Source organism: Schistocerca piceifrons, chromosome 3 (assembly GCF_021461385.2).
Source record: "Schistocerca piceifrons isolate TAMUIC-IGC-003096 chromosome 3, iqSchPice1.1, whole genome shotgun sequence".
NCBI classification, from domain to species: domain Eukaryota; kingdom Metazoa; phylum Arthropoda; class Insecta; order Orthoptera; family Acrididae; genus Schistocerca; species Schistocerca piceifrons.
In genome coordinates this window covers 842,713,112-842,740,146 of record NC_060140.1, presented here as the reverse complement: position 1 = coordinate 842,740,146, position 27,035 = coordinate 842,713,112, and the positions used below count along the sequence as shown (strand labels likewise).

At 43.3% G+C, this 27,035-nt stretch overlaps 1 protein-coding gene across 1 annotated transcript in view; it reads left to right on the top strand.

Annotated features, from left to right (window-relative positions):
• Positions 1 to 27,035, top strand: part of LOC124789783 (DNA topoisomerase 2-alpha-like) — a 195,246-nt gene that overhangs the window by 10,163 nt on the left and 158,048 nt on the right. The window contains 3 exon segments of the mRNA XM_047257251.1: positions 3,054 to 3,231; positions 14,362 to 14,542; positions 14,656 to 14,899. Of these exon segments, the coding sequence (XP_047113207.1) occupies positions 3,069 to 3,231; positions 14,362 to 14,542; positions 14,656 to 14,899 (588 nt within the window). The 5' untranslated portion in view covers positions 3,054 to 3,068.

Genomic DNA, 27,035 nt, shown 5'->3' with positions numbered 1-27,035 from the left:
TACTGTACATATATGCGACTTATCAGCAACACGGACATCCCCACTACGCACTGATTCTATATCCTCGACCTGTCTCTGCAGACCAGCCACTTCCTTTACGACTGACCATATGGTTTTAATTTTATCCTGAGACTTAGCTATTCTATCTGCATACCACATACTTTTTGCCTTCCTAATAACTTTTTTAAGCACCTTACAATACTGTTTGTAATGGGCTGCTGCATTTAGATTTTGACTGTTTCTAACGTTTTGATATAATTGCCACTTTGTTCTACAAGATATTCTTATCCCTTTAGTCAGCCACCCAGGCTGCCTGTTTGTGCTAGTACCCTGTTTTAAACGTTCTAACGGAAAGCAACTTTCAAAGAGCACGAGAAAAGTCTTGAGGAAAGCATTATATTTATCGTCTACTGTATCAGCACTATAAACATCTTGCCAATCTTGTTCATTTATACAGATGGCTCTAAGAACAATGACGGTGTCGGGTGTTCTTTTATTGTCGGGGCACACATTTTCAAATACCAGCTCCATGGCCATTGTTCGGTGTTCACAGCTGAGCTATTTGCTCTCTATCAGGCTGTTCTTTGCATCCGCCGCCACCAACATTCTGCTTATGTCATCTGCTCTGATTCCCTGAGCGCCATCCAGAGCCTCAATGATCCGTATCCGGTTTTCCCTTTCGTGCACCGGATTCAATGCTCTCTTCAGCAGCTGGCGGACAACGGTTCTCCGGTTACCTTTATGAGGGTTCCAGGCCATGTCGGTATGAACGAAGCTTCTTGTTGTGTGCCTTCATCTGATTTTGCGCGGTGTCATTTGTCAGCGCATTTTATCGCTGTGGCGTGCCGATTGGTTTACACTTACTGAAAACAAGTTTCGGACCTTGAAACCTCTCCCCACGGCTTGGACGACCTCTTCACGCCCTTCTCGGTGGGAGGAGGTCGTTATGTGGGCAGTTGCTGATGGTACGCCACATTTTAACGTCCTGCCCGAAGTTTAACACACTGCGCATTGATCTTGGCCTGCCATGTACTCTGGATGAAATTTTAGCTAATGAGCCAGGAGCAGCTGCTCGCGTTCTTCGTTTTATCCACTTGCCAAACCTGTCTAAGGATATTTGATTATGCTGTTTTCTTTTAATCCCTTGCCTGTTAATGTGCCTTTTGTAGTGTTCTCCTTTTTAGTTGCTGTTTTAACATTGTGCCTCGCAGTGCATTTATAATTTAGTCTGGGCGCTAAAGACCACTGTAGTTGTGCGCCCTAAAAAAAAAATTGCCAGAAATCCTACAGGGCAGGATTCAAAGGGCACAGGTAGGTAAGTACCAAGTGGTAAAGGAAATGAGACTTACTGTCAGTCTTGCAGGATCATCAGAATATGGCTTTATCAGTGTGTAAAGCTTATATGTACTTCTTGCACTAGAAAAGGGTTTTGTGAAAATTATAGATAATGCCAGTTATCATTCAAGAAAAAAGAAGAAAATTCGTAATTTAGATTCAAAGACGGAAGAAATTGCAGAAGAGAGCAACAGTTTGTTTCGAGCACTATACAGAATGCAGAGATGTTGGAGGAAGTCAAGCACCTTTACAATACATTTTAGCAGGACAGTTTTACAGCAGAAATGGGCCATAAAGTGGTGCATCTGCCCTTTATTACTGCCAATTTAACTGATAGAAAAGTACGGGTCCTAGTGAAACAAAAGGTTGCATCCAGAAATTACACATTCAGAATGAAAGACGTACAAAATTTACTTGAGGAAGCCATTGGTGATGTTGTGGAAGACAGGATTAAGTAAGTACACTACACTGAAAATCTACCAGAAAACTACTTTTTATACAAAGGCATCTGAGAAAATGTCATTAAAAACATTGTCATTGTTTCAAATTACTCCTTGGATATTGGATCTTCAGAATAGGATAACTGGTCAACCATAAACATGCTACATTTTGCGTTTCTAGTTCATTTCCTTCAGCAAAGCTGTAAACACTATTTGCTGTTCCTTCTATCTACTTTCCTGTCATATGTGCCCCCCTCCCTCCATCCCTCCCCCCTTTTCTGAAAAATTAATCAACTGGAGGCAGAACAGCCACCATGCATACACTGCCTCTGCCAATGTTTGCCGTTGTTACTTTAGAGAAGCAGAGGACCTGTGTTTTGTGTTCTGTCCTTAGGTTAAAAGTAACTTGCAAAATTAAAGAATTTTTAAAGATTCGCGTAATCAAAACTGAAGTAGTTTCATAATTTAACAGATGAGCACTAATAATTGTATTTGACTCCAATATAGATTCTAAAATCACATAAGAATACATTAGTATGGAGGGGCTGCTGTTTCACTATAATGTTTTGTAAACATTTTCCTGGCATATGGCTCACAGCCATAATAAATTGTTTAAAATATCTCCCTGTCCACTTCTGTCTATAAAATTGTTACTGCAGTGTATTGTCTGCAGGTTTCAGGTGTCATATTTTCAAGTGAGCACTGTTTAATACATTATGCACACTTTGTCTAGTTGCTTAGTGTTGACTTGCACTGGCTGTAGGCCTCTGATGTGATGACTAATTGTGCTGTGAGGCCACTAGTAGGGGAAACATGCAGAGAAGGTACCTCCAGCTGCCAGTTTCTCTGCTCTTTGGTATAGTGAAATGTCACATTTATTCCTAGAACGTAAAAATATCTATGTTGTTGCATCTTAAGTGGATAATTACCAACTTTCCTTAGAAGAAAAACTGCTTTTTAACATATTGGAGTATTGAACTAAGATGTTAAGAGCATTCATAATTCTGCATAATATCTGCTGTTTTTAGCTAACAGTGTTATAATGAAGTACTCTTTTAATTTATTTTATATTTCTCACACTTGATAAAATGCTAAAGGAAACTAGTGCATTATATGAACAGAATTAATGACTCTCACCAGACTCTCTTAACAGTTATAATGGAAACCATACCAATAGCTCCTATGGATTAATATGATAGAATCAAGGAAGTGAAAACAATTACCATTACTGTAGAGCATATGGGGTCTTGTGTGAAACTGTCATCACTTATTTTTCAGGACTGTTTTTCAAAGATGAATGCTGCAGCAAATGAAATGCAGAATGGCTCTGCTGACATGGCTGGTGGTGATGCACCACCTGCCCCGAAAAAGAATGTAAAGAACCTAACTGTGGAGAAAATATACCAAAAGAAGTCTCAGTTAGAGCATGTATTACTGCGGCCAGATACTTACATTGGTTTGTATATAATATATTTTGCCTTGAGTGTTATTTTTATTATATATAACTCAGTTGGAGGGAATGCCCAGTTTATGATCTCCAATAAATTTAATGCTACTTTGGAATAAAAAGATAGTGTATAATTTTCTGGAGATAAAAGAGAACACTAACACAGTCAAAGATTTTGTCTTGTGTCAGTGAATATTACTATCCTGTAACTTGTTGGATAATCCAGTTTTTGAGATGAGATTTAACTGTTAATTCAAATGTGAAAGAATCAACAGAGAAAATTGAGTATAACATTTTTATGTCAATTAACAGATGTTTCACAGAGGGCATCCTTGTAATTTCTATTTTTCAAAAATGTGTAATTATTAAATTTGGCACACTGACAGCAGATGTTAGAGAAGATGGAATTGGATGGTATCGTATACAAGGAAAACCACATTGTTAAAGAGTATGGGTTCTGATAAGTGTACCACTATCGGTTGCATAAATAACCTGAGTACTTAATTTAAACAGTGGAAACTACAGGTTGGAGTATAGTATCAACCGTATAGGAAAATATATATTGCTACTTACTGTAAAGATGACACTTTGTTTGAGGCGAACATAATTAAGAGACACTTAAACATAAGCTTTTGGCCACAGCCTTTGTCAGAAAATGAGAAACACACACATTTAATTCATACAAGCAAGGGCACCTGATGTACACATGACCTGACTGTCTGATTTTATTTGTGTAATTTTATTTGCTGGTATCACGTGGCACAGTTGTGTGGTGTGTTACCTCTTAAACAAAAAATGTGCATTGTGTAGTATAGATTTATAAGAATTACGTGGAGTTTACACACATTATTCTCGATTTATGAAATTTTGTGAGAACTAACAGATGCCAGAAATGTCTGCCACGATATTTAGGTACAGAGTCTTCTGACCATTTGAAGAAGATATCAGGTATGTTGTTAAACTATTAACAAAAATGAGGCAGGAGACAACTCGCTTGCTCATTAGTAATAGTGCGGCTGATGTGTGTAATAGCTCAGGATATTTATAGACTTTAAGTGTTCTCCCCCCCTTTCACACGGGCCCGCACATCGCATGCACACCTTTATTCGAAATAAAAATGAAATTGTTTCATTTTAAACAATGGAAAATCAGGGATAGAACATAACAATATTTTGAAAAGGACAGTTGCTACTTACCATATGGCGAAGATGCTTACTTGCAGGTAGACATGACAACAAGACTGTCAGAAAGTGAACTTTTGGACAAAGGCCTTGTTGGCAGAAAGCTCACTTTCAGAAAGTCTTTTTGTTGTTCCTATCTGCGACTCAGCCCCTCCACTATATGGTGAGCAGCAACTATCCTTTCCATAGTATTGTTACTTCTTTGTAAAACTTGTTACAGCTAAGTTCCATATTACAGTAAAACAGCCGTTTACATAGAACAATATATTATTGTTAACCCTTAATTAGTATGGAGTGTCTCTTGAGACCACTATGATTTTTTTCTCTCGTAATATTTCATACATCCCTGTGAAATGAAATCTTTCTGTGTACTTTCCTATTGGTTGACAAGCTACATGTGCCAGAAAACTTGCATTGTTGCTAGTTTCTTTTTTATGGGCCTTGAGAGGTCTCTCAGACATAACCTTTTGTGCGCGCGGCGGCATCATCCCGTTGAATGCTATCGGTTCTCCATTGCGGGGAAAGCTGGACCTTGTATGGAACATGTTTGCATAAGATGGATGTGGATGTTCAACATCTCGGTGAATCCTCGGACGAAAACTTTGATCATGGACATAATGACAAGACACTAATTCAGAGCAGGAAACAAAGTTATGAAGATGTGACAGCTGATGGTGGTGGAAAAGGTTACTTCTTTTGTAAGAACAAATGTTTTCGCTGGAGAAAGCAGCAGCCGCCAGCTAACATAAGAACAAGGCAACACAACATCTTGCAACTTCCTGAACTGCAACAGACAGTGAAAGTCTCAAGAAAACACTGCTGTTTTGGAGGTATGGAAACTGTTCTTTACCCAAGATATTCTAGATGAAATCATCCAATGAACAAATCTGAAAATATCTAGGCTTAGAGCACATTGAAAATACATAGAGAAATATTACATATGACAACTGGTACTCATCAGTAGACCTAGTCAATGAATTTTCAAAGAAAGGTCTCGCATACATTGGCACGCTGAAAAGAAATAAAACGGTGATGCCACAGCAGTTTCTACCTGATAAAAGAACGAGGTGTGAAGACAACTGTTTATGATTTTACAGAAGAAAATGACACTGGTTTCCTCTGTCCCCAAGAAGTCAGAAGCTGCAATACTGATCTCTTTTATGGACCATGCAGTAAACAATGAACCTGTATCAGGAAAACCAGAGATCATCATGTTTTATAACACGACAAAATATGGCGTGGACTGTCTCAACCAAAGGTGTGCATCTTATTCATCAAGCTTGTGTACGAGAAGATGGCCTTTGGCCATTTTCTTCACATTAGTGGATGTTGCTTGTAGTGTGAATTCTTGTGTGGTGCATCAAGCTTGTCCAAAGGCAGAAGTAAAAACAAGATTGATCTTCATGAAGACTCTAGCAAGAGATCGGGCCGAGCCTCATGTGAAGCATAGACCTTCTATAGAACACTTGCTACCGTCAGAAGAATACTTCTCATACAAGATGAGCCGTAGCAAAAGAACAATTCGTAAAACAAAAAATGTGCACCATACCTTATGCCCTCCTCATCTGAAGAGGAAAACAAGATTTCTGTCAACAGTGTAGTCTTCTGATTTGTTTGGAGTGTTCTAGGAAGATCTGCATGACATACATACTAGTTGAAAGTGATTGAAATGAGATTCAGAACTTCACAAGACTACATAATTAATTTGTAAAATGTGGCGAAATTTTTCCCTTTATTAAATTGTGGAGTGCAATAACCAGACTATTTGAAACGATGAGCAGTAAACTCAAAACTTTCTATCCAGTTTCTCATAAATGGAATTTGTTTTCCCAAGTACTTATTTTGCATATGTGTATGATCATAATTTGTGAGTGAGTAGAGAACTAACTGCCTACTGTTATTAAAATATACTGCAAGTTTCGCTATTTTATTTGTCTAAATGTTTAAAATCCTGCAATTTCCACAATGACTACTTGTAAGAAATGTAATGAATGACAAGAAGTCATGAAAATAAATATTCAATAAAACATTTGCTTTATTTATAAAAAATAAAGAGTCTGAGAGAACCCTCCATGGTAACTGTGTCTGTCAACGTCCGTAGAGTTACTAAATGTAACATGCGAAATTGTGCTGAACGTTGTTGGTTAATAGACAGGGTGACATATTTATGGTGTTTTTCCAGAATATTGAGTTTTTATTGGATAGTTTACAGTTGAGGTAGATCTTTTCAGTTTTTATTATTTTTGTAAGAATATTGTGCTGCCTCCTGCAGGCCTGGGGTAAGAATTGGCCCAAGCTATTCCTGCCTGTCATAAGATGCGACTAAAAGGCGTTTCACACGTTTCGGCCTTTATGTGATGGTTCCCTGTAGGGTTTGACCTCCATTCTTCAAAATTTTCCCAATGAGTGAGCCAATTGGGGAAGGGCGCCTTACATGGTGCATAGTGTCTGTCATGCATAGACATCTTTAGCCCACTTTCTTGTCGTCGCATTTCAGTCCCACTCATTCTCCATCTCTTGGGCGAGGACACCTTCCTGGGTGCATTTTCCACCATGCAGTATGCTGTGTCGCTTTCTGTGTCGACGATGGCCATGGACTTCTTTGCACCTGATATCCAGTACGGTAGCCAGTCCGATGTGGTGGGGCCGCCACGTACCCTGTTGGTTGTAGCCCCCTGACCACACAGGGGCCTTTGCTGTGGCTAGGTGGAGCCCATGGGGAGGCCCCCTGGTTGGAGTGGGTGGCATCAGGGGGATGACATGCAATGAAGTGTAGTCCATCATCTCTTGCTGGAGGTAAAACATCAGCAGTCTCGAAACGTTCAGGAGCTCAATTCAGTACACAGAAGTATGACCCCAAATCGTTCCCCCCCTGGCCACACCATGGGAGGAACATTAGGCAAAGAATGGCAGCGGATCTTATTCGCCCCGGTACCTTGTATGTTCAAGAGCTGACAATGAAGCTTCTTTTTTGTTGAGCATTTAGAGGACAAGTTTGAGAAGATAGAGGGATTGTCCAAAATGAGATGTGGGTCAGTCTTGATCAAAAGTGCAACCTCTGCCCAATCACTGGCGTTACTCACTTGTAACAAGTTGGGGGATGTTTGTTACCATTACTCCACATAAGAGCTTAAATATGGTCCAGGGTATCATATATCACAGGGACCTTCTTTTGCAATCTGACGATAAGCTGCGCGCCAATTTAGAGCGGCGAGGTGTAAATTTCGTCCGGCGTGCCCACAGGGGTCCGAGGGATAATCAGGTTGCCACCAGTGCCTTCATTGTGGCCTTCGAAGGTGATACATTGCGTGAGAGGGTCAAGGTGACGGGCTAGTGCTGTGATGTAAAGCCCTATATCCCTCCCCCGATGCAGTGCTTTAAGTGCTGGAAGTTCAGCCTTATGTCTTCCTGCTGTACTTCCAACGTCACATATTGAGATTGCAGACGCCAGTCACATCGCAATACTGCATGTGAAGTGAAGTCCTCCCAGTCAGAGAAACCCAAGGAGCAGTGAGAGAAATCCAAAAAGAAGACCCCCCCCTAAGACCAAGGAAATAGTGGTGGCACCCACACCACTGCTACCTACAAGCTCTGCAGCTGAGGATAGGGTGGAGATTCTGGCATCGGCTGAGGAACTAGATCTCGCCAGACCCTCAGACACAATGGATATAGACTGATCAGGCAAAAAGTTGGTGGCAGCAGGTGACCCTGAGGTGTAAACTGCCTCTTTGAATGTTCCATGCCTTCCCAGTCTCACAATAACGTCATCCTCCAGTGGAATTGTTGGCAGTTTTTTCCACCACTTAGCTGAGCTACAGCAACTGTTAAGCTTTACACCTGCTTTCTGCATTGCCCTCCAGGAAACCTGGTGCCCGGCAATGTGGACCCTGCCCTCTGCGGCTATAAGGGATATTACAGGAACCATAGCGACTATAATTGAGTATCAGGTAGAGTTTGCTTCTATGTCCTGAACTCATTATACAGTGAACCTGTGCCCCTTCAAACCCCTCTTGAAGCTGTGGCTGTCAGGATAAGGACGACACAGGAAATAACTGTCTGCAACGTATATCTTGCTCCAAATGGTGCAGTATTCCTGATTGCATTGGCTGCACGTATTGATCAACTCCCTAAACCTTTCCTATGCTTGGGAGAGTTTAAGGCTTATAACCCTTTGTGGGGGTGGCATAGTTCTTACTGGCAGAGACGTCGAAAATTTACTGTCACAACTCGACCTCTGCCCCTCTTAAATACTGGGGCTGCTACACATTTCAGTGTGGCACATATTGGGCCATTGATTTCTTGGTTTGCAGTCCTGGCCTTCGTCCTGCTATCCACTGGAGAGCACATGACGACCTGTATGGTAATGACCACTTCCCCATCTTCCTGTCACTGCCGAGCGTCAGGCCCATGGATGCCTGCCCAGATGGGCTTTAAACAAGGCAGACTGGGAACTTTCACCTCTGCTGCCACAGTTAAATCTCGCTTACATGGTAACATCAATGTGGTGGTTGAGCAGGTAACAAAGATTGTTTTGTGTGTCGAAAAACGTTATCCCTTGTTCTTTAGGTTGCCCCCACTGAAAGACAGTCCCTTGGTGGTCGCAGGAAGTCACTGAGGTAATTAAGGAGTGTCGACGAGCTCTACAGCAGCATAAGCGGCACCCTTTCCTGGAGCACCTCATAGCCTTTAAACCGCTCTGTGCCCGAATTCGCCATCTTATCAAACAACGGAAGCAGGAGTGTTGGGAGAGGTACGTGTCAACCATTGGATGCCATAAGTCACCTTCTCAAGTGTCGGCAAAGATCAAACGAATTTTTGGGTGCTAAACCCCTACAGGTGTTACTGGTGTTAACATAAGTGGCGTGTTATCTACCAACACAAATGTGGTTGCCGAGCACTTTGCTGAGCACAATGCTCGCACCTCTGCATCGGAGAATTACCCCCAGCCTTTCGCACTCTCAAACAGCGGATGGAAAGGAAAGTGATTTCGTTCACTACACGGCACAGTGAACCCTATAACGCCCCATTTACAGAGTGAGACTCATCAGCGCCCTTGCATGTTGCGCCGACACAGCTCCTGGGCTGGATCGGATCCACAGTCAGATGATTAAACATTCTCGCCTGACTGCAAGTAGATTCTCTTCGTTGTCTTCAACAGGATTTGGTGCAACGGTGTCTTTTCATCGCAATGGCATGAGAGCACTGTCATTCCAGTGCTCAAACCCGGTAAGAACCCGCTTGACGTGGATAGCTATCGGCCCATTAACCTCACCAACATTCTTTGTAAGCTGCTGGAACAAATGGTGTGTCAACGGTTGTGTCCTGGAGTCACATAGGCTCCTGGCCTCATGTCAGGGCTGCTTCTGCCAGGGTTGCTCCGCCACTGATAATCTGGTATCCCTCGATTCTGCCATCCGAACAGTCTTTTCCAGACGCCAACACCTGGTTGCCACCTTTTTTAACTTGCGTAAAGCGTATGACACGACCTGGTGACATCATATCCTTGCCACATTTTATGAGTGGGGTTTCCGTGGTGCCTCCCATCGTTCCCCCGATATCCAGGAGAATGGTGTCCCACAGGCTCTGTATTGAGTGTCTATCTCTTCTTAGTGGCCATTAATGATCTAGCAGCAGCTGTAGGGCCTTCAGTTTCACCATCCCAGTATGCAGACGATTTCTGCATTTTGTACTGCTCCACTAGTACTGGTGTTGCTGAGCGGCACCTACAGGGAGTCATCCACAAGGCGTGGTCATAGGCTGTAGCCCATGGCTTCCAGTTTTCAACCGCAAAGTCATGTGCCACACACTTCTGTCAGCACCGTACCATTCATCCGGACCCAGAACTTTACCTTCATGACAATCCACTCATTGTAGTGGAGACATATCTATTCTTAGGAGTGATTTTCAACGTTTGATTGACTTGGCTTCCAAACCTTCGTCAGCTTAAGTGGAAGTGCTGGCAGCACCTCAATGCCCTCCGTTGCCTGAGCAACACCAATTGGGGTGCAGATTGCTCTACGCTGCTGCAGCTCTACAGAGCTCTTTTCCAATCCCTAATTGACTATGGGAGTGTGGTTTATGGTTCGGCAGCATCCTCAGCGTTGCATTTACTTGACCATGAGCACCACTGTGGGGTTTGGCTAGCGACAGGAGTTTGTAGGACGAGTCAGATGACCAGCATACTGGCGGAGGCTGGGGTTCCTCCATTATAGATTAGATGTACACAACTGCTCGCCATTTACGCTGCACACATTTGTAGTTCCTCTGAGCATCCGAATTACCATCTTCTTTCCCCACCCGCGGCAGTCCATCTCCTGCATTGGCGGCCCAGGTCGGGGCTAACGATTACGGTTAGCGTGCAGTCCCTTCTGTCCGTATTGGAGTCCTCTTTACCACCTCTACTTGCGGTCCGTTCACGTACACATTCATGGGGTACGGCTCAGCTGCAGCTTCGTCTGGACCTTTTGCATCTTCCTAAGGACTCTGTTAACCCCGCCGCTGCCACTTCCTCTCGATTCTTGATATGTACCGGGGCTCTGTTGTGGTTTACAGAGACGGCTCGATGGCTGATGGTCACATAGGCTTTACATATGTTCATGGAGGACATATTGAACAGCATGCCTTGGCAGAAGGCTGCAGTGTTTTCACTGCAGAGCTGGTGGCCATATTTCGTGCTCTTGAGCACATCCGCTCGTGCCCTGCCACGTCACTTCTCCTGTGTATTGACTCATTGAGCAGCCTACAAGCTATCGACCAGTGCTACCCTCGCCATCCTCTGGTAGCGTCCATCCAGGAATCCATCTATGCCCTGGATCGGACCCGTCATTCAGTGGTGTTTGTGTGGACCCCAGGACAGGTCGGAATCCCAGCTAACGAACTTGCCGACAGGCTGGCCAAACAGGCGACGTGGAAGCCGCTTCTGGAGATGGGCATCTCTGAAGCTGACCTGCATTCTGTTTTGTGCTGCAGGGTTTTCCGGCTTTGAGAGACGGAATGGCATAACAGTACGCACAACAAACTGCTTGTCATTAAGGAGGCTACGAATGTGTGGAAGTTTTCCGTGTGGTCCTCTTGCAGGGAATCATTTGTCCTCTGCCGGCTCTGCATTGGTTATATTTGGCTAACACATGGTTACCTACTCCGTCGCGAGGACCCACCTCTGTGTTGCTGTGGCTCCCAAATGACACTCGTCCAGCTCTTGCTGGACTGCCCACTTTTTGCCGCTCTTCAGCGACTTTTAATTTTCCCAGCTCACTACCTTCGGTGTTGGGAGACGATCCCTCAGCAGCAGCTTTAGTTTTATGTCTTATCCATGTGAGTGGATTTTATACTTCTGTGTAGGTTTTAGTACATGTCCTTTGTCCCTCTGTGTCCTCCACCCTAGTGCTGGCTTTTCCTTTTTATTCTCGTGGTCGGCCAGGCACTGCTATCTGGTTTCTTGTTTTACTCTCTTCTGTTTCTAGCGTTTCTGTTGTTTTCTTGTCCTCTTTTGTTCCTTTTAGTGTTCGCTGCCATTTGTTTGTTCTTGTGTTTTTTCCTTTCTTTCCGTTTTGTGTTATATGTCTCGTCCATTTTATTCTCCCACTTGTGGTATTATTTTATTAGCAACAAGGGACTGATGGCCTCATTGTTTGGTCCCTTCGCCCCCCCCCCCCCCCCCTCTCTCTCTCTCTCTCTCTCTCTCTCTCTCTCTCTAAACCAACCAACCAATATTGTGCTGAAGATGCATTTAGTCCGAGCACTCTAAGGCTATAGCCAACTTAGACTTCATAAAACGATGTAAAGCACTGGCAAGTGAGCTACAGGTTCTATTTTCTTTAAGGACAGAGAAATTAGCATTGTTATCAGTTCCAATGGGAAGTTCTTGTAATTGCAGATGATGACCAAAATATTGTGAAAATTCCTCAGTGTTCTTCGTTAATTTGTGGAGGACGATCTTTTGCTTGTCATACAGTTCAATTTTGTGAGATGGACTCATACAATTTGTTGTTTCCAGAGGAATTTTGAACCATTTGTTTTGCAGTACACTACGCTCTGTAAGTTATATGGGAGAGGAAGGTAGCATTGAATTATCTGCTCCAAGAGGCAGGTGGGTAATTAAAATGAGATTTTGTGCTATTGTCATGACAATTCTCAATGTTAGGCACAGAGCTGATTCACAGAAATGGGCAACCCAGTGCAATAATGTTTTCTGGATTTTCATTGGAGGTAACTGTGATTTAATGATAGGAAGCAAGATGCTGGATGACTGATCATATATTGGCCTTCTTCAACCATTGACTTGTCAGTATTTGTTTTCGGCAAGAAATACATAATGCTTGCTGCTGTGATTTGCAAATTGTTTCTCAATACACAATATATGCAGGTCATATGAGATTGTAACTGCGGTAACAGGTGATGCCTAAGTACTGACAGCACTTGTCAGTTTAGCTGCACAGCACTTTGTGACAATCCTTGAATACTTGGCTATTCTGTTGATTGTTCACGCTCCTCACAACACATAACATGTAGGAGGAGTATTATTCACAATAATATTCTCCCACTAGCAGTTGTTGTCTGCAGAAAAAGTTAATGTTTCTTAAAGATGCTTTACTGTGTGGGTATTTCTATTGTTCTGGTAACTATGAAAATGAAAAAACTGAACCTATTCCACATTTCATTTGGCTTTCAGTTTTTAACAACTTGCACATTTTAAGAGTATCAGTGGTGTTAATGTAATTATTGTCGTATAACACATTCTTTCTGTACTTAACACATTGCTGAAAATCCATTTATTTAATGGGGCTTAAGTCAGCAACAGGGTCACATTTCTTATTCTTAGAAGATAAATTCTCTGCATTTTAATTTATTATGATAGATACAGTGAGGTGTGTGTTTGTGTGAGCCATAGGATGTTTTTATCATTAGTGAAACAAAGCTAGTAACTGTTTGGTACACAATTAGGGGATTATAGAGTGATGCATTGTTCTGCAGAAGACACTGGACACGTGTTGGGTATATATTATTGATCAGCAAGCCCCTGAACCAATGTCCAATGGTACCTGATGGCAGACATATCAGAGGTCCAATTTAATTCCATGTAAACATCCCCCACCCACATTGGAATATTTCCACCTACTGCTTGACCATTACCCTCTTGCCAAGTTGGATAAACTCACTCAATTGGGTTTTGACCCACTTGCACCCTGCCATCAGTGTATGCCGATGCGATTTCTCAACTCTTCAATCCAGGCAACCTTTCTCCATTCTCGGAGCTTCTGGTTGCAGTGTTTGAGCTACTTGCAGTGATCTCTGGTATCTTGTAACATTTGGGGAACAGAAGTATATGTATTGGGTGGTAGCTTTTAAAGGTGGCATTTGTGGATAACATGGTTGCTCATGTTGTTGCTGAGAATTGAACTGATTAGTGATTTGCTGCACTGCGGCTCATCTATCCACTGTTACTATAACCTGTATTTGGCATTTGATTGAGGCTTGCTGGTTTCCCTTTGTTGTGATGTCATGGAGTACTCATGACAAGGTGGCATATGAAAAAGCCAAGTGTCTGAAGGGTGTGTAGGCTAGCATCTGATGCGCCAGGCACTCACCAGCTTGCTGCAGTCAAATGTGCTAAGAATGTGTCATTCTCTTCCAGTGCTTAACAGCTGGCCAGTGCAGGTGTGACAACATCCCAGTTCTTTGTCATACTAGGCTATATTCTGTTTGCTGTGGAAGTAGAAGTTACCTTCTTTTGTAGTATAGGTATCTTTAATTCAATTGCTCATGAGAGTATTTTGCATACAATGTCAAGAAAATAAAAAGTGACTAACTTCACAGATATCTGTTGTGAGATAAGATCACGATCTTATATTTTTTTTTTTTTTTTTTTTTTTTTTTTTTTTTTTTTTTTTTTTTTTTTTTTTTTTTTTTTGCAATAAAACTGTGTTATTGAAGCCACTATATGCCTTTTCATTTACAGGGTCTGTTGAACCTGTCACAGAAGTAATGTGGGTGTATGATTCAGAGCAGGAAATGATGGTGCAGAAAGAGATTACATATGTTCCAGGTCTTTACAAAATTTTTGATGAAATTCTGGTAAATGCTGCAGATAATAAGCAGAGAGATCCAAAGATGGATTGTATAAAGATAGACATTGATGCGTAAGTTAACTCTAATCATTATCAAATATCTTAAGTATGTGTTGTTAGTAAATATGTTGGTTTTGCATGTCTTCAACCATATGTATTTAATTGGTTAATTTCTCTTTTGTCAGAGAGAACAACACAGTATCGGTATGGAATAATGGTAAAGGTATTCCTGTTGTTGAGCACAAAGATGAGAAAATGTATGTTCCCACCATGATTTTTGGGTACCTGCTTACCTCGTCAAATTATAACGACGAAGAAGAAAAGGTCACTGGTGGTAGAAACGGATATGGGGCAAAGTTGTGCAATATATTTAGTACAAAATTCACGGTGGAAACAGCTTCAAGAGAATACAAAAGAGCATTTAAACAAGTAAGCTTTAATTGATATCCTTGTTCCTGTTAGGATTACTTTTTCATTAACATACCAGCATATAAGTTTATGACTAAATTATATACCTTTCCATTTTGATGTAATTGAAAAAAGTTCTTTAAAAAGTAGTGTGGTAGTACTGCTTCAGCATTTATGAGTGTGTTAATTATTGACTAGTGAGAAAAGTGCTTTAGCCAGAATACATGAATGAGGGGACGTGTCATAGTATGGACATTAAACTGCTAGTGGACTCTCAAGTAACTTTTGTTACATGCAGGGGTGCAGTGATGTGCATGCGCTCTCTCTCTCTCTCTCTCTCTCTCTCTCTCTCTCTCTCTCTCTCTCTCTCACACACACACACACACACACACACACACACACACACACACACACACACACAAATTAGAAAAATGGGAAGTGTGGAATTTCCTCAATGTTTTACAAATTGGGGTCTCTCTGTTAATAAGGCGGCTAAACAAAGAAACAAACACTCAGTAACCATTTTAATTATCATAGCAATTTAAAAAAAAGTAAAAGATGGTGCAGCCTTTCCAAAAGCTGCAAGCTGTATGAAGTTGCTTTATTTGTCACTAGTGTTTTCATTTCAGTATAGACACAGCATCAAGTTTATCTGCCAAGATTACAAATCGGTGTGAAATTTTATGAAATGGTAGAAATAAAAATATGTAGATAGTGTTGGCATTCAACAAAAATAATTATTAATACTCACAATGGTAATATTTTTGTAATGTCCATAGACAACTATGGGGTTCCAACATTGGGGAAGTTATCGACATTAAGAGTGAAACCATCTTGGTGGATTGTCATGCTGGCCAGAGTGGCCGTGCGGTTCTAGGCGCTACAATCTGGAGCCAGCGACCGCTCCGGTCGCAGGTTCGAATCGGGCATGGATGTGTGTTACGTTTAATTAGTTCTAAGTTCTAGGCGACTGATGACCTCAGAAGTTACGTCGCATAGTCCTCAGAGCCATTTGAACCATTTTGGGATTGTCATAATAAAACTGAGTAGACCCAAAAGGTGCTTCTCAAAAGTGTACATGACTGCTGAATAAAACAGGGGGAAAAACAGATAATGAATGGGACACTATTATGGACGGGGACATTAGTGCCCCCCCCCCCCCCCCCCTCACCACCACCACCACCACCACCACCACCACCACCACCACCACCACCAATTTTCTAGGCCTTGCTCACAAGCAGTCATGCTTTGTACACTTTTGACAAGCACCTTTTGGTTGTAGTCTCTTTTGTTATGATTACTCACCAACATGGTTTGATTCTTAATGTGGATAACTTCTCAAATGGTGGGACTCCATAATTGTCCATCCACATTATGAAAATACAACCATTGTGAGAGTACTTGTCATTGTTTTTTATGCCAGAACTATTTATGGTTCCGTATTTCCACCATTTCACAAATTTTCTCACAGTGATTTGAATTTTTGGCAGATAAACCTGAAGGTGTGCCTGTACTGACGTGAAACTGGTAGTTATGAATATAGCACCTTCTTATAGCTATGTGGCTTTCGAAAACACATCGTTCTAGACTTTTTAACTGTCATAATTTTGATGACAGTTTAAATGGTTATTAATTGTGCTGAGTGTTTATTGTTGTTCGCAATTCTCTGAGGTGTGGTTGCCCTCCCCAGAAAGTTGTATGAAGAAAGAAAGACTAACTACCTACATCACTGAATGCTACCTTTGTCTATGGTGTATCTTAAGGTCTGTTTCAGACTTATGATGTTTAGCAAGTGCTGGCTAAGTAATTATGTTTATGGGAAACTATTTGCAGACACAGGGTACATTTTCCGTGCTAGAACAGACAACATACAAAGTATTTTTTTCTAACCTCTTGCATTTACTGCATGAAAGTGTGTGTTAGTATACTTTAAATTTGGTTTTATTACACCTATAACTGACAGTGTTTCATGTGTAAGTTGGCAATGGACATTTATAAGTTGATGGTAAGTGTAGTAATTACTAGAGTAATTTAAATTATTTTCTCTCATTCAACCAACTTTTTATCGTTATTATTATTTTATTTTTACGTGTTTGTTCTATAGCATGAAAACAGTTTATCTGGACATTAATCCCCAATAAAATCATTATCTACATGGAGTCCTGCAGCTGTCTTGGGAGTTTGCGAAATTAATTTTTAGCAAATAATATTTTCTAGCATGTTTTCAAGAGGAAAGAAGGAAAAAGGTTCAAATGGCTCTGAGCACTATGGGACTCAACTGCTGAGGTCATTAGTCCCCTAGAACTTAGAACTAGTTAAACCTAACTAACCTAAGGACATCACAAACATCCATGCCCGAGGCAGGATTCGAACCTGCGACCGTAGCGGTCTTGCGGTTCCAGACTGCAGCGCCCGACACTATTAACGAGAGCATCATTTATGAGATGAGAATGACCTTCGCCTCATTAAGATGATGCCAGGGTCACCAGTGGCTGAAGAAGTGTTGAAGCGAAGCTGTGGATGATTTGAGAAGTTTAAGAGAAGAACCAGCACCAACAGTTTTGTGAAGCATGCTGAAGCAGCCAGCTCTGACCAAAGACAGCAAAGAACTTCTTCAGCATCTGCAAGGTGCTCATAAACTCTGAGGGTCATCTGCTGCCAACAGGTCTTTAATTGTAACAAGGCGGGTCTAGTTTGGAAAAAATGCAGAAGCATGGCTTTATTACAGCAGGGGAGAATGCAATGCCGTGTTACAAGCCGATGGAAGACAGTCTCATACTGCTATTCTGTGCAAATGGAAGTGGTGGTTTGAAAATTAAATCTACCATTCAGAAACTCCATTCGGCTTCAATAAGTGTAAAGTCCAGAACAACAGGTTAAATGTGATCTGGAGGTCCAACAACAAGGCTTAGGTGACACATGGTCTTTTTCGTCATTGGATCAGTGAAGTGTTTGGCGCTTCAGTGAAAAAAATATTTGCTCGAGATGAATCTGCCACACCATGCCTTTTTGTGTTGCGGACAATGCTCCTGCCCCATTCTCCAGGCCTACAAGACCACCTCCTTGAAGAATTTCAATCCGTCAAGATCAAATTTCTGCCTCTCAACACCCCTCCATTACTCCAGCCTATGGACCAGCAGATTATTTCTACTTTTAAGATGTTCCACACTAAAGCACTCTTCGAGAATTGCTTTGAGTTGACTGAAGTTACCATTCTCTCTCTCTCTCTCTCTCTCTCTCTCTCTCTCTCTCTCTCTCTCTGAAGGAGTTTTGGAAATATCATTTCAACATTGTTGCCTGCGTCAAGATCGAAAAGGTATGGGAAGGGGTTACCAAAGACCACTGAAGTGCTTATGGAGTTGCAGCATGTTTCACAGCAGGAAGTTGTGGAGAGGTGTTCCTCAGAGGAGGTGGTGGAGGCGGTAATGGGAACGGCAGAGCAGCAAACTTGTGGTGCAATAAGAGAAATGCTGAAGGCATTGGAATCGGCTGCAGTGTACATTGAAAATCATCATCCCAATAAAGCAGTGCCTATGCATGCTACAAGGTTATTTGATGATAATGATATGTCGCATTTTCTCCAAGTGTTGAAATGTCAGCAGAAACAAATGACTGTAGATAGCTTCCTAGTAAAAAAAGGGGTTAGTTATGTATCACAAATAATAAAGTACATAATACTGTATGTACAATTTTATTTGACTGTTGTTGTTGTTGTTGTTGTTGTCTTCAGTCCTGAGACTGGTTTGATGCAGCTCTCCATGCTACTCTATCCTGTGCAAGCTTCTTCATCTCTCAGTACCTACTGCAGCCTACATCCTTCTGAATCTGCTTAGTGTATTCATCTCTTGGTCTCCCTCTTCGATTTTTACCCTCCACACTGCCCTCCAATACTAAATTGGTGATCCCTCCATGTCTCAGAACATGTCCTACCAACCGATCCCTTCTTCTAATCAAGTTGTGCCACAAGCTGCTCTTCTCTCCAATTCTATTCAATACCTCCTCATTAGTTATGTGATCTACCCAACTAATCTTCAGCATTCTTCTGTAGCACCATATTTCGAAAGCTTCTATTCTTTTCTTGTCCAAACTATTTATCGTCCATGTTTCACTTCCATACAGGCTACACTCCATACAAATACTTTCAGAAACGACTTCCGGACACTTAAATCTATACTCGATGTTAACAAATTAACGCTTTCCTTGCCATTGCCAGTCTGCATTTTATATCCTCTCTACTTCGACCATCATCAGTTATTTTGCTCCCCAAATAGCAAAACTCCTTTACTACTTCAAGTGTCTCATTTCCTAATCTAATTCCGGCAGCATCACCCGACTTAATTCGACTACATTCCATTATCCTTGTTTCGCTTTTGTTGATGTTCATCTTGTACCCTCCTTTCAAGACACTGTCCATTCCATTCAGCTGCTCTTTCAGGTCCTTTGCTGTCTCTGACAGAATTACAATGTCATTGGTGAACCTCAAAGTTTTTATTTCTTCTCCATGGATTTTAATACCTACTCCGAATTTTTCTTTTGTTTCCTTCACTGCTTGCTTGATATACAGATTGAACAACATCGGGGACAGGCTACAACCCTGTCTCACTCCCTTCCCAACCACTGCTTCCCTTTCATGCCCCTCGACTCTTATAACTGCCATCTGCTTTCTGTACAAATTGTAAATAGCCTTTCGCTCCCTGAAATGTACCCCTGCCACCTTCAGAATTTGAAAGAGAGTATTCCAATCAACGTTGTCAAAACCTTTCTCTAAGTCTACAAATGCTAGAAACGTAGGTTTGCCTTTCCTTAATCTTTCTTCTAAGGTAAGTCGCAGGGTCAGTATTGCCTCGTGTGTTCCAACATTTCTACGGAATCCAAACTGATCTTACCCGAGGTCGGCTTCTATCAGTTTTTCCATTCGTCTGTAAAGAATTCGTGTTAGTATTTTGCAGCTGTGACTTATTAAACTGATAGTTCGGTAATTTTCACACCTGTCAACATGTGCTTTCTTTGGGATTGGAATTATTATATATTTTTTGAAGTTTGAGGGTATTTCGCCTGTCTCCTACATCTTGCTCACCAGATGGTAGAGTTTTGTCAGGACTGGCTCTCCCAAGGCTGTCAGTAGTTCTAATGGAATGTTGTCTACTCCGGGGACCTTGTTTCGACTCAGGTCGTTCAGTGCTTTGACTACATGGCATGAATAAGATAAAACTTGTAGTACTTTTTCTGCGTGGAACACATTGTCATACTTTACGTTAATTTGTATAGGATAAGTTGTCTCACTTTACGAGTGTTTTGCATTACAATTAAGATTCTGGAATGAACTTTGGAGTAGAGTAGAGGTATAGCAACAATACTTTTGCATGTTAGATTGACTGTCTTGCACCTAATAGATCTTAGAAAATTGGAGTTAATGATACCGAGAATTGGTAAATTTTCTGGAGCTTGCTGCCAGCCCTCGCTTCTGCATTTCTAGCTGGCTACTAGCCACTTCTCTCTCTGAGCCACTAGCCAACCACCCCATCGCTCTCACTGCTTCCCATCTCCCTCTCCCCACCCACCCCTCCTAGCACTTCCTCCCCACCACAACCCATCCACCTGCTGCGAAACTGTGTGTGTGTGTGTGTGTGTGTGTGTGTGTGTGTGTGTGTGTGTGTGTGTGGGGGGGGGGGGGGGGGAGGGGGGGGGATTAAAGTAAACAGCAATCCATGCTTAAGATATATATATATATATATATATATATATATATATATATATATATATATATATATATATATATATATATATATATATATAAAAAAACAAAGATGAGGTGACTTACCGAACAAAAGCGCTGGCAGGTCGATAGACACACAAACATACACACAAAATTCAAGCTTTCGCAACAAACTGTTGCCTCATCAGGAAAGAGGGAAGGAGAGGGGAAGACGAAAGGAAGTGGGTTTTAAGGGAGAGGGTAAGGAGTCATTCCAATCCCGGGAGCGGAAAGACTTACCTTAGGGGGAAAAAAGGACAGGTATACACTCGCACACACGCACATATCCATCCACACATACAGACACAAGCAGACATATTTAAAGACAAAGAGTTTGGGCAGAGATGTCAGTCGAGATAGAAGTGTAGAGGCAAAGAAGTTGTTGAAAGACAGGTGAGGTATGAGTGGCGGCAACTTGAAATTAGCGGAGATTGAGGCCTGGCGGATGACGAGAAGAGAGGATATACTGAAGGGCAAGTTCCCATCTCCGGAGTTCGGATAGGTTGGTGTTGGTGGGAAGTATCCAGATAACCCGGACGGTGTAACACTGTGCCAAGATGTGCTGGCTGTGCACCAAGGCATGTTTAGCCACAGGGTGATCCTCATTACCAACAAACACTGTCTGCCTGTGTCCATTCATGCGAATGGACAGTTTGTTGCTGGTCATTCCCACATAGAATGCATCACAGTGTAGGCAGGTCAGTTGGTAAATCACGTGGGTGCTTTCACACGTGGCTCTGCCTCTGATCGTGTACACCTTCCGGGTTACAGGACTGGAGTAGGTGGTGGTGGGAGGGTGCATGGGACAGGTTTTGCATCGGGGGCGGTTACAAGGATAGGAGCCAGAGGGTAGGGAAGGTGGTTTGGGGATTTCGTAGGGATGAACTAACAGGTTACGAAGGTTAGGTGGACGGCGGAAAGACACTCTTGGCGGAGTGGGGAGGATTTCATGAAGGATGGATCTCATTTCAGGGCAGGATTTGAGGAAGTCGTATCCCTGCTGGAGAGCCACATTCAGAGTCTGGTCCAGTCCTGGAAAGTATCCTGTCACAAGTGGGGCACTTTTGTGGTTCTTCTGTGGGGGATTCTGGGTTTGAGGGGACGAGGAAGTGGCTCTGGTTATTTGCTTTTGTACCAGGTCGGGAGGGTAGTTGCGGGATGTGAAAGCTGTTTTCAGGTTGTTGGTGTACTGATTCAGGGATTCTGGACTGGAGCAGATTCGTTTGCCACGAAGACCTAGGCTGTAGGGAAGGGACCGTTTGATGTGGAATGGGTGGCAGCTGTCATAATGGAGGTACTGTTGCTTGTTGGTGGGTTTGATGTGGACGGACGTGTGAAGTTGGCCATTGGACAGGTGGAGGTCAACGTCAAGGAAAGTAGCATGGGATTTGGAGTAGGACCAGGTGAAACTGATGGAACCAAAGGAGTTAAGGTTTGAGAGGAAATTCTGGAGTTCTTCTTCACTGTGAGTCCAGATCATGAAGATGTCATCAATAAATCTGTACCAAACTTTGGGTTGGCAGACTTGGGTAACCAAGAAGGCTTCCTCTAAGCGACCCATGAATAGGTTGGCGTACGAGGGGGCCATCCTGGTGCCCATGGCTGTTCCCTTTAATTGTTGGTATGTCTGGCCCTCAAAAGTGAAGAAGTTGTGGGTCAGGATGAAGCTGGCTAAGGTGATGAGGAAAGAGGTTTTAGGTAGGGTGGCAGGTGATCGGCGTGAAAGGAAATGCTCCATCGCAGCGAGGCCCTGGACGTGCGGAATATTTGTGTATAAGGACGTGGCATCAATGGTTACAAGGATGGTTTCCGGGGGTAACAGATTGGGTAAGGATTCCAGGCGTTCAAGGAAGTGGTTGGTGTCCTTGATGAAGGATGGGAGACTGCATGTAATGGGTTGAAGGTGTTGATCTACGTAGGCAGAGATACGCTCTGTGGGGGCTTGGTAACCAGCTACAATGGGGCGGCCGGGATGATTGGGTTTGTGGATTTTAGGAAGAAGGTAGAAGGTAGGGGTGCGGGGTGTCGGTGGGGTCAGGAGGTTGATGGAGTCAGGTGAAAGGTTTTGCAGGGGGCCTAAGTTTCTGAGGATTCCTTGAAGCTCCGCCTGGACATCGGGAATGGGGTTACCTTGGCAAACTTTGTATGTGGTGTTGTCTGAAAGCTGACGCAGTCCCTCAGCCACATACTCCCGACGATCAAGTACCACGGTCGTGGAACCCTTGTCCGCCGGAAGAATGACGATGGATCGGTCACCACTTCCTTGAACGCCTGGAATCCTTACCCAATCTGTTACCCCCGGAAACCATCCTTGTAACCATTGATGCCACGTCCTTATACACAAATATTCCGCACGTCCAGGGCCTCGCTGCGATGGAGCATTTCCTTTCACGCCGATCACCTGCCACCCTACCTAAAACCTCTTTCCTCATCACCTTAGCCAGCTTCATCCTGACCCACAACTTCTTCACTTTTGAGGGCCAGACATACCAACAATTAAAGGGAACAGCCATGGGCACCAGGATGGCCCCCTCGTACGCCAACCTATTCATGGGTCGCTTAGAGGAAGCCTTCTTGGTTACCCAAGTCTGCCAACCCAAAGTTTGGTACAGATTTATTGATGACATCTTCATGATCTGGACTCACAGTGAAGAAGAACTCCAGAATTTCCTCTCAAACCTTAACTCCTTTGGTTCCATCAGTTTCACCTGGTCCTACTCCAAATCCCATGCTACTTTCCTTGACGTTGACCTCCACCTGTCCAATGGCCAACTTCACACGTCCGTCCACATCAAACCCACCAACAAGCAACAGTACCTCCATTATGACAGCTGCCACCCATTCCACATCAAACGGTCCCTTCCCTACAGCCTAGGTCTTCGTGGCAAACGAATCTGCTCCAGTCCAGAATCCCTGAATCAGTACACCAACAACCTGAAAACAGCTTTCACATCCCGCAACTACCCTCCCGACCTGGTACAAAAGCAAATAACCAGAGCCACTTCCTCGTCCCCTCAAACCCAGAATCCCCCACAGAAGAACCACAAAAGTGCCCCACTTGTGACAGGATACTTTCCAGGACTGGACCAGACTCTGAATGTGGCTCTCCAGCAGGGATACGACTTCCTCAAATCCTGCCCTGAAATGAGATCCATCCTTCATGAAATCCTCCCCACTCCGCCAAGAGTGTCTTTCCGCCGTCCACCTAACCTTCGTAACCTGTTAGTTCATCCCTACGAAATCCCCAAACCACCTTCCCTACCCTCTGGCTCCTATCCTTGTAACCGCCCCCGATGCAAAACCTGTCCCATGCACCCTCCCACCACCACCTACTCCAGTCCTGTAACCCGGAAGGTGTACACGATCAGAGGCAGAGCCACGTGTGAAAGCACCCACGTGATTTACCAACTGACCTGCCTACACTGTGATGCATTCTATGTGGGAATGACCAGCAACAAACTGTCCATTCGCATGAATGGACACAGGCAGACAGTGTTTGTTGGTAATGAGGATCACCCTGTGGCTAAACATGCCTTGGTGCACAGCCAGCACATCTTGGCACAGTGTTACACCGTCCGGGTTATCTGGATACTTCCCACCAACACCAACCTATCCGAACTCCGGAGATGGGAACTTGCCCTTCAGTATATCCTCTCTTCTCGTCATCCGCCAGGCCTCAATCTCCGCTAATTTCAAGTTGCCGCCACTCATACCTCACCTGTCTTTCAACAACTTCTTTGCCTCTACACTTCTATCTCGACTGACATCTCTGCCCAAACTCTTTGTCTTTAAATATGTCTGCTTGTGTCTGTATGTGTGGATGGATATGTGCGTGTGTGCGAGTGTATACCTGTCCTTTTTTCCCCCTAAGGTAAGTCTTTCCGCTCCCGGGATTGGAATGACTCCTTACCCTCTCCCTTAAAACCCACTTCCTTTCGTCTTCCCCTCTCCTTCCCTCTTTCCTGATGAGGCAACAGTTTGTTGCGAAAGCTTGAATTTTGTGTGTATGTTTGTGTTTGTTTGTGTGTCTATCGACCTGCCAGCGCTTTTGTTCGGTAAGTCACCTCATCTTTGTTTTTATATATAATTTTTCCCACGTGGAATGTTTCCTTCCATTATATTGATATCATTAATTTGAATCCAACAATTACGTTTGTTATTGTCACTGTTGCATTTCGAAATCTTTTCTGTCGTCTTATTTTCCTCTTTCTGTTTTTGCCAGTAGTTTCACTTTGTATTCACCTTCTCCTTTTTACCGTAATCTGCTATACTATTTTATCCCGCCTATATATATACTCAACAATACGTAACCCACTTCCAAACCATGACCAAAAAAATATTTTTTTGCCGCTTTCAGCACTACCGCCGCTATAATATCCACCGTTTCTAGTTCACAAACAGCTCCTTTCACCTTTTAAACAACCATTTCGGCCAGTTCTAATAACTTTCGCTTTATTTCCATTTCCGTTTTTCCCACATCACTGATCATTTTTAGCCGCTTCCCACAGGTTTTAACGCCATTATTTCTTCGTCAGACAATTGTTAGCCTCATTTTCATAATCTGCCACCACAATACCACTCCTTTTAATATACTACACGCAGTTTTTTCGAAATTTTCCCGTATTTCTCCGTCCTTTAACGTGTTTTGGCGGCAACACAACCACCTAACCTTTATGCACATCATTGTCTACCAACCCAAGTCCAACATAGCCCAGCTGTAACCAACACCTTTTCGCCTTTTTTCATTCCAGATCTCCAGTTACTTTCCAGTTCACCTTTATCTCTCCCCATATATTTATATTTTTATTTTCATTTTCATTTCACCTCATGTTACACTTTCCACCTTCTAATACCATGTCACCCTCACAACACCCCCACAATGACCCCATTAAGTTTTATTTACATTCCCTCCGCAAACATGCCTTCGCCCTAGCCAGATTACGCTCGCATATTTTATTTTCTCAGGCTTGTCTGACATTTGGCATTACCCCCAAAGGCCTCACACTCAAAGTTCCTATCTCTGGCTGCAACCCTTCCTTCCATCAGTCCCTATACCAGTTCCAATCTGAACAATCCATTGCCCTCACCCACCTAATCCTTCACCTACACATCAACTCAGCCAATGAACACACCCGTCAACTCCTATCCTTAATAAAAGTCCTTAATCTTTCCTCTCCCACATCCACACCGGCTGTTCAGAGCATCCTCCTACAGGCCAACCGTAAATTAGAACAGCATGCCACCCTCCACCTCAAAAAACTATCCAATCTCCTGGTTTCCCACCTCCGGAAAGGCAACTCACTCACCCTTCACAACCTTTCCAGCAAACCTCAACCTCCTCTCATTGCACACAAACCCAGTCTCTCCCATCTACTCAATCTCCCACTTCCTGCTCCACTCCCTCCAAAACCTCAAAATTCCGATCAACACAATCTGGAACCACAACACCCCAATTCAGTAGTTAACCTTTCCTCCAAACCTCTCTCTCAATCCGAAACCTCTGTCCTATCCAAAGGCCTCACCTTCAGCCCCACTCCCAGATTCAACCAAACGGCCCTCGTCAAAGATTTACTGTCCTACACTCGTACTCTCTGCTGGAAGTATCACTTTGCCACGAAGAAAAATGATCCTACTCCTAATGATCCGACTCCTCAAGACACCATCCAAATTGAACCCTGCCTGGAACAGTTCCGTCCTCCGTCACAGCGGGACCCACCTCCTCTTCCTCAAAATCACCCTCTCCAAACCTTCCAGGAATTTCTGACTTCCAGCCTTGCATCTCAATCCTTCTAAAAAACCTTAATCCTACACCCAACATCACCACTGCTGAAGCCCAGGCTATCCGTGATCTGAAGGCTGACCGATCCATCGTCATTCTTCCGGCGGACAAGGGTTCCACGACCGTGGTACTTGATCGTCGGGAGTATGTGGCTGAGGGACTGCGTCAGCTTTCAGACAACACCACATACAAAGTTTGCCAAGGTAACCCCATTCCCGATGTCCAGGCGGAGCTTCAAGGAATCCTCAGAAACTTAGGCCCTTCACCTGACTCCATCAACCTCCTGACCCCACCGACACCCCGCACCCCTACCTTCTACCTTCTTCCTAAAATCCACAAACCCAATCATCCCGGCCGCCCCATTGTAGCTGGTTACCAAGCCCCCACAGAGCGTATCTCTGCCTACGTAGATCAACACCTTCAACCCATTACATGCAGTCTCCCATCCTTCATCAAGGACACCAACCACTTCCTTGAACGCCTGGAATCCTTACCCAATCTGTTACCCCCGGAAACCATCCTTGTAACCATTGATGCCACGTCCTTATACACAAATATTCCGCACGTCCAGGGCCTCGCTGCGATGGAGCATTTCCTTTCACGCCGATCACCTGCCACCCTAC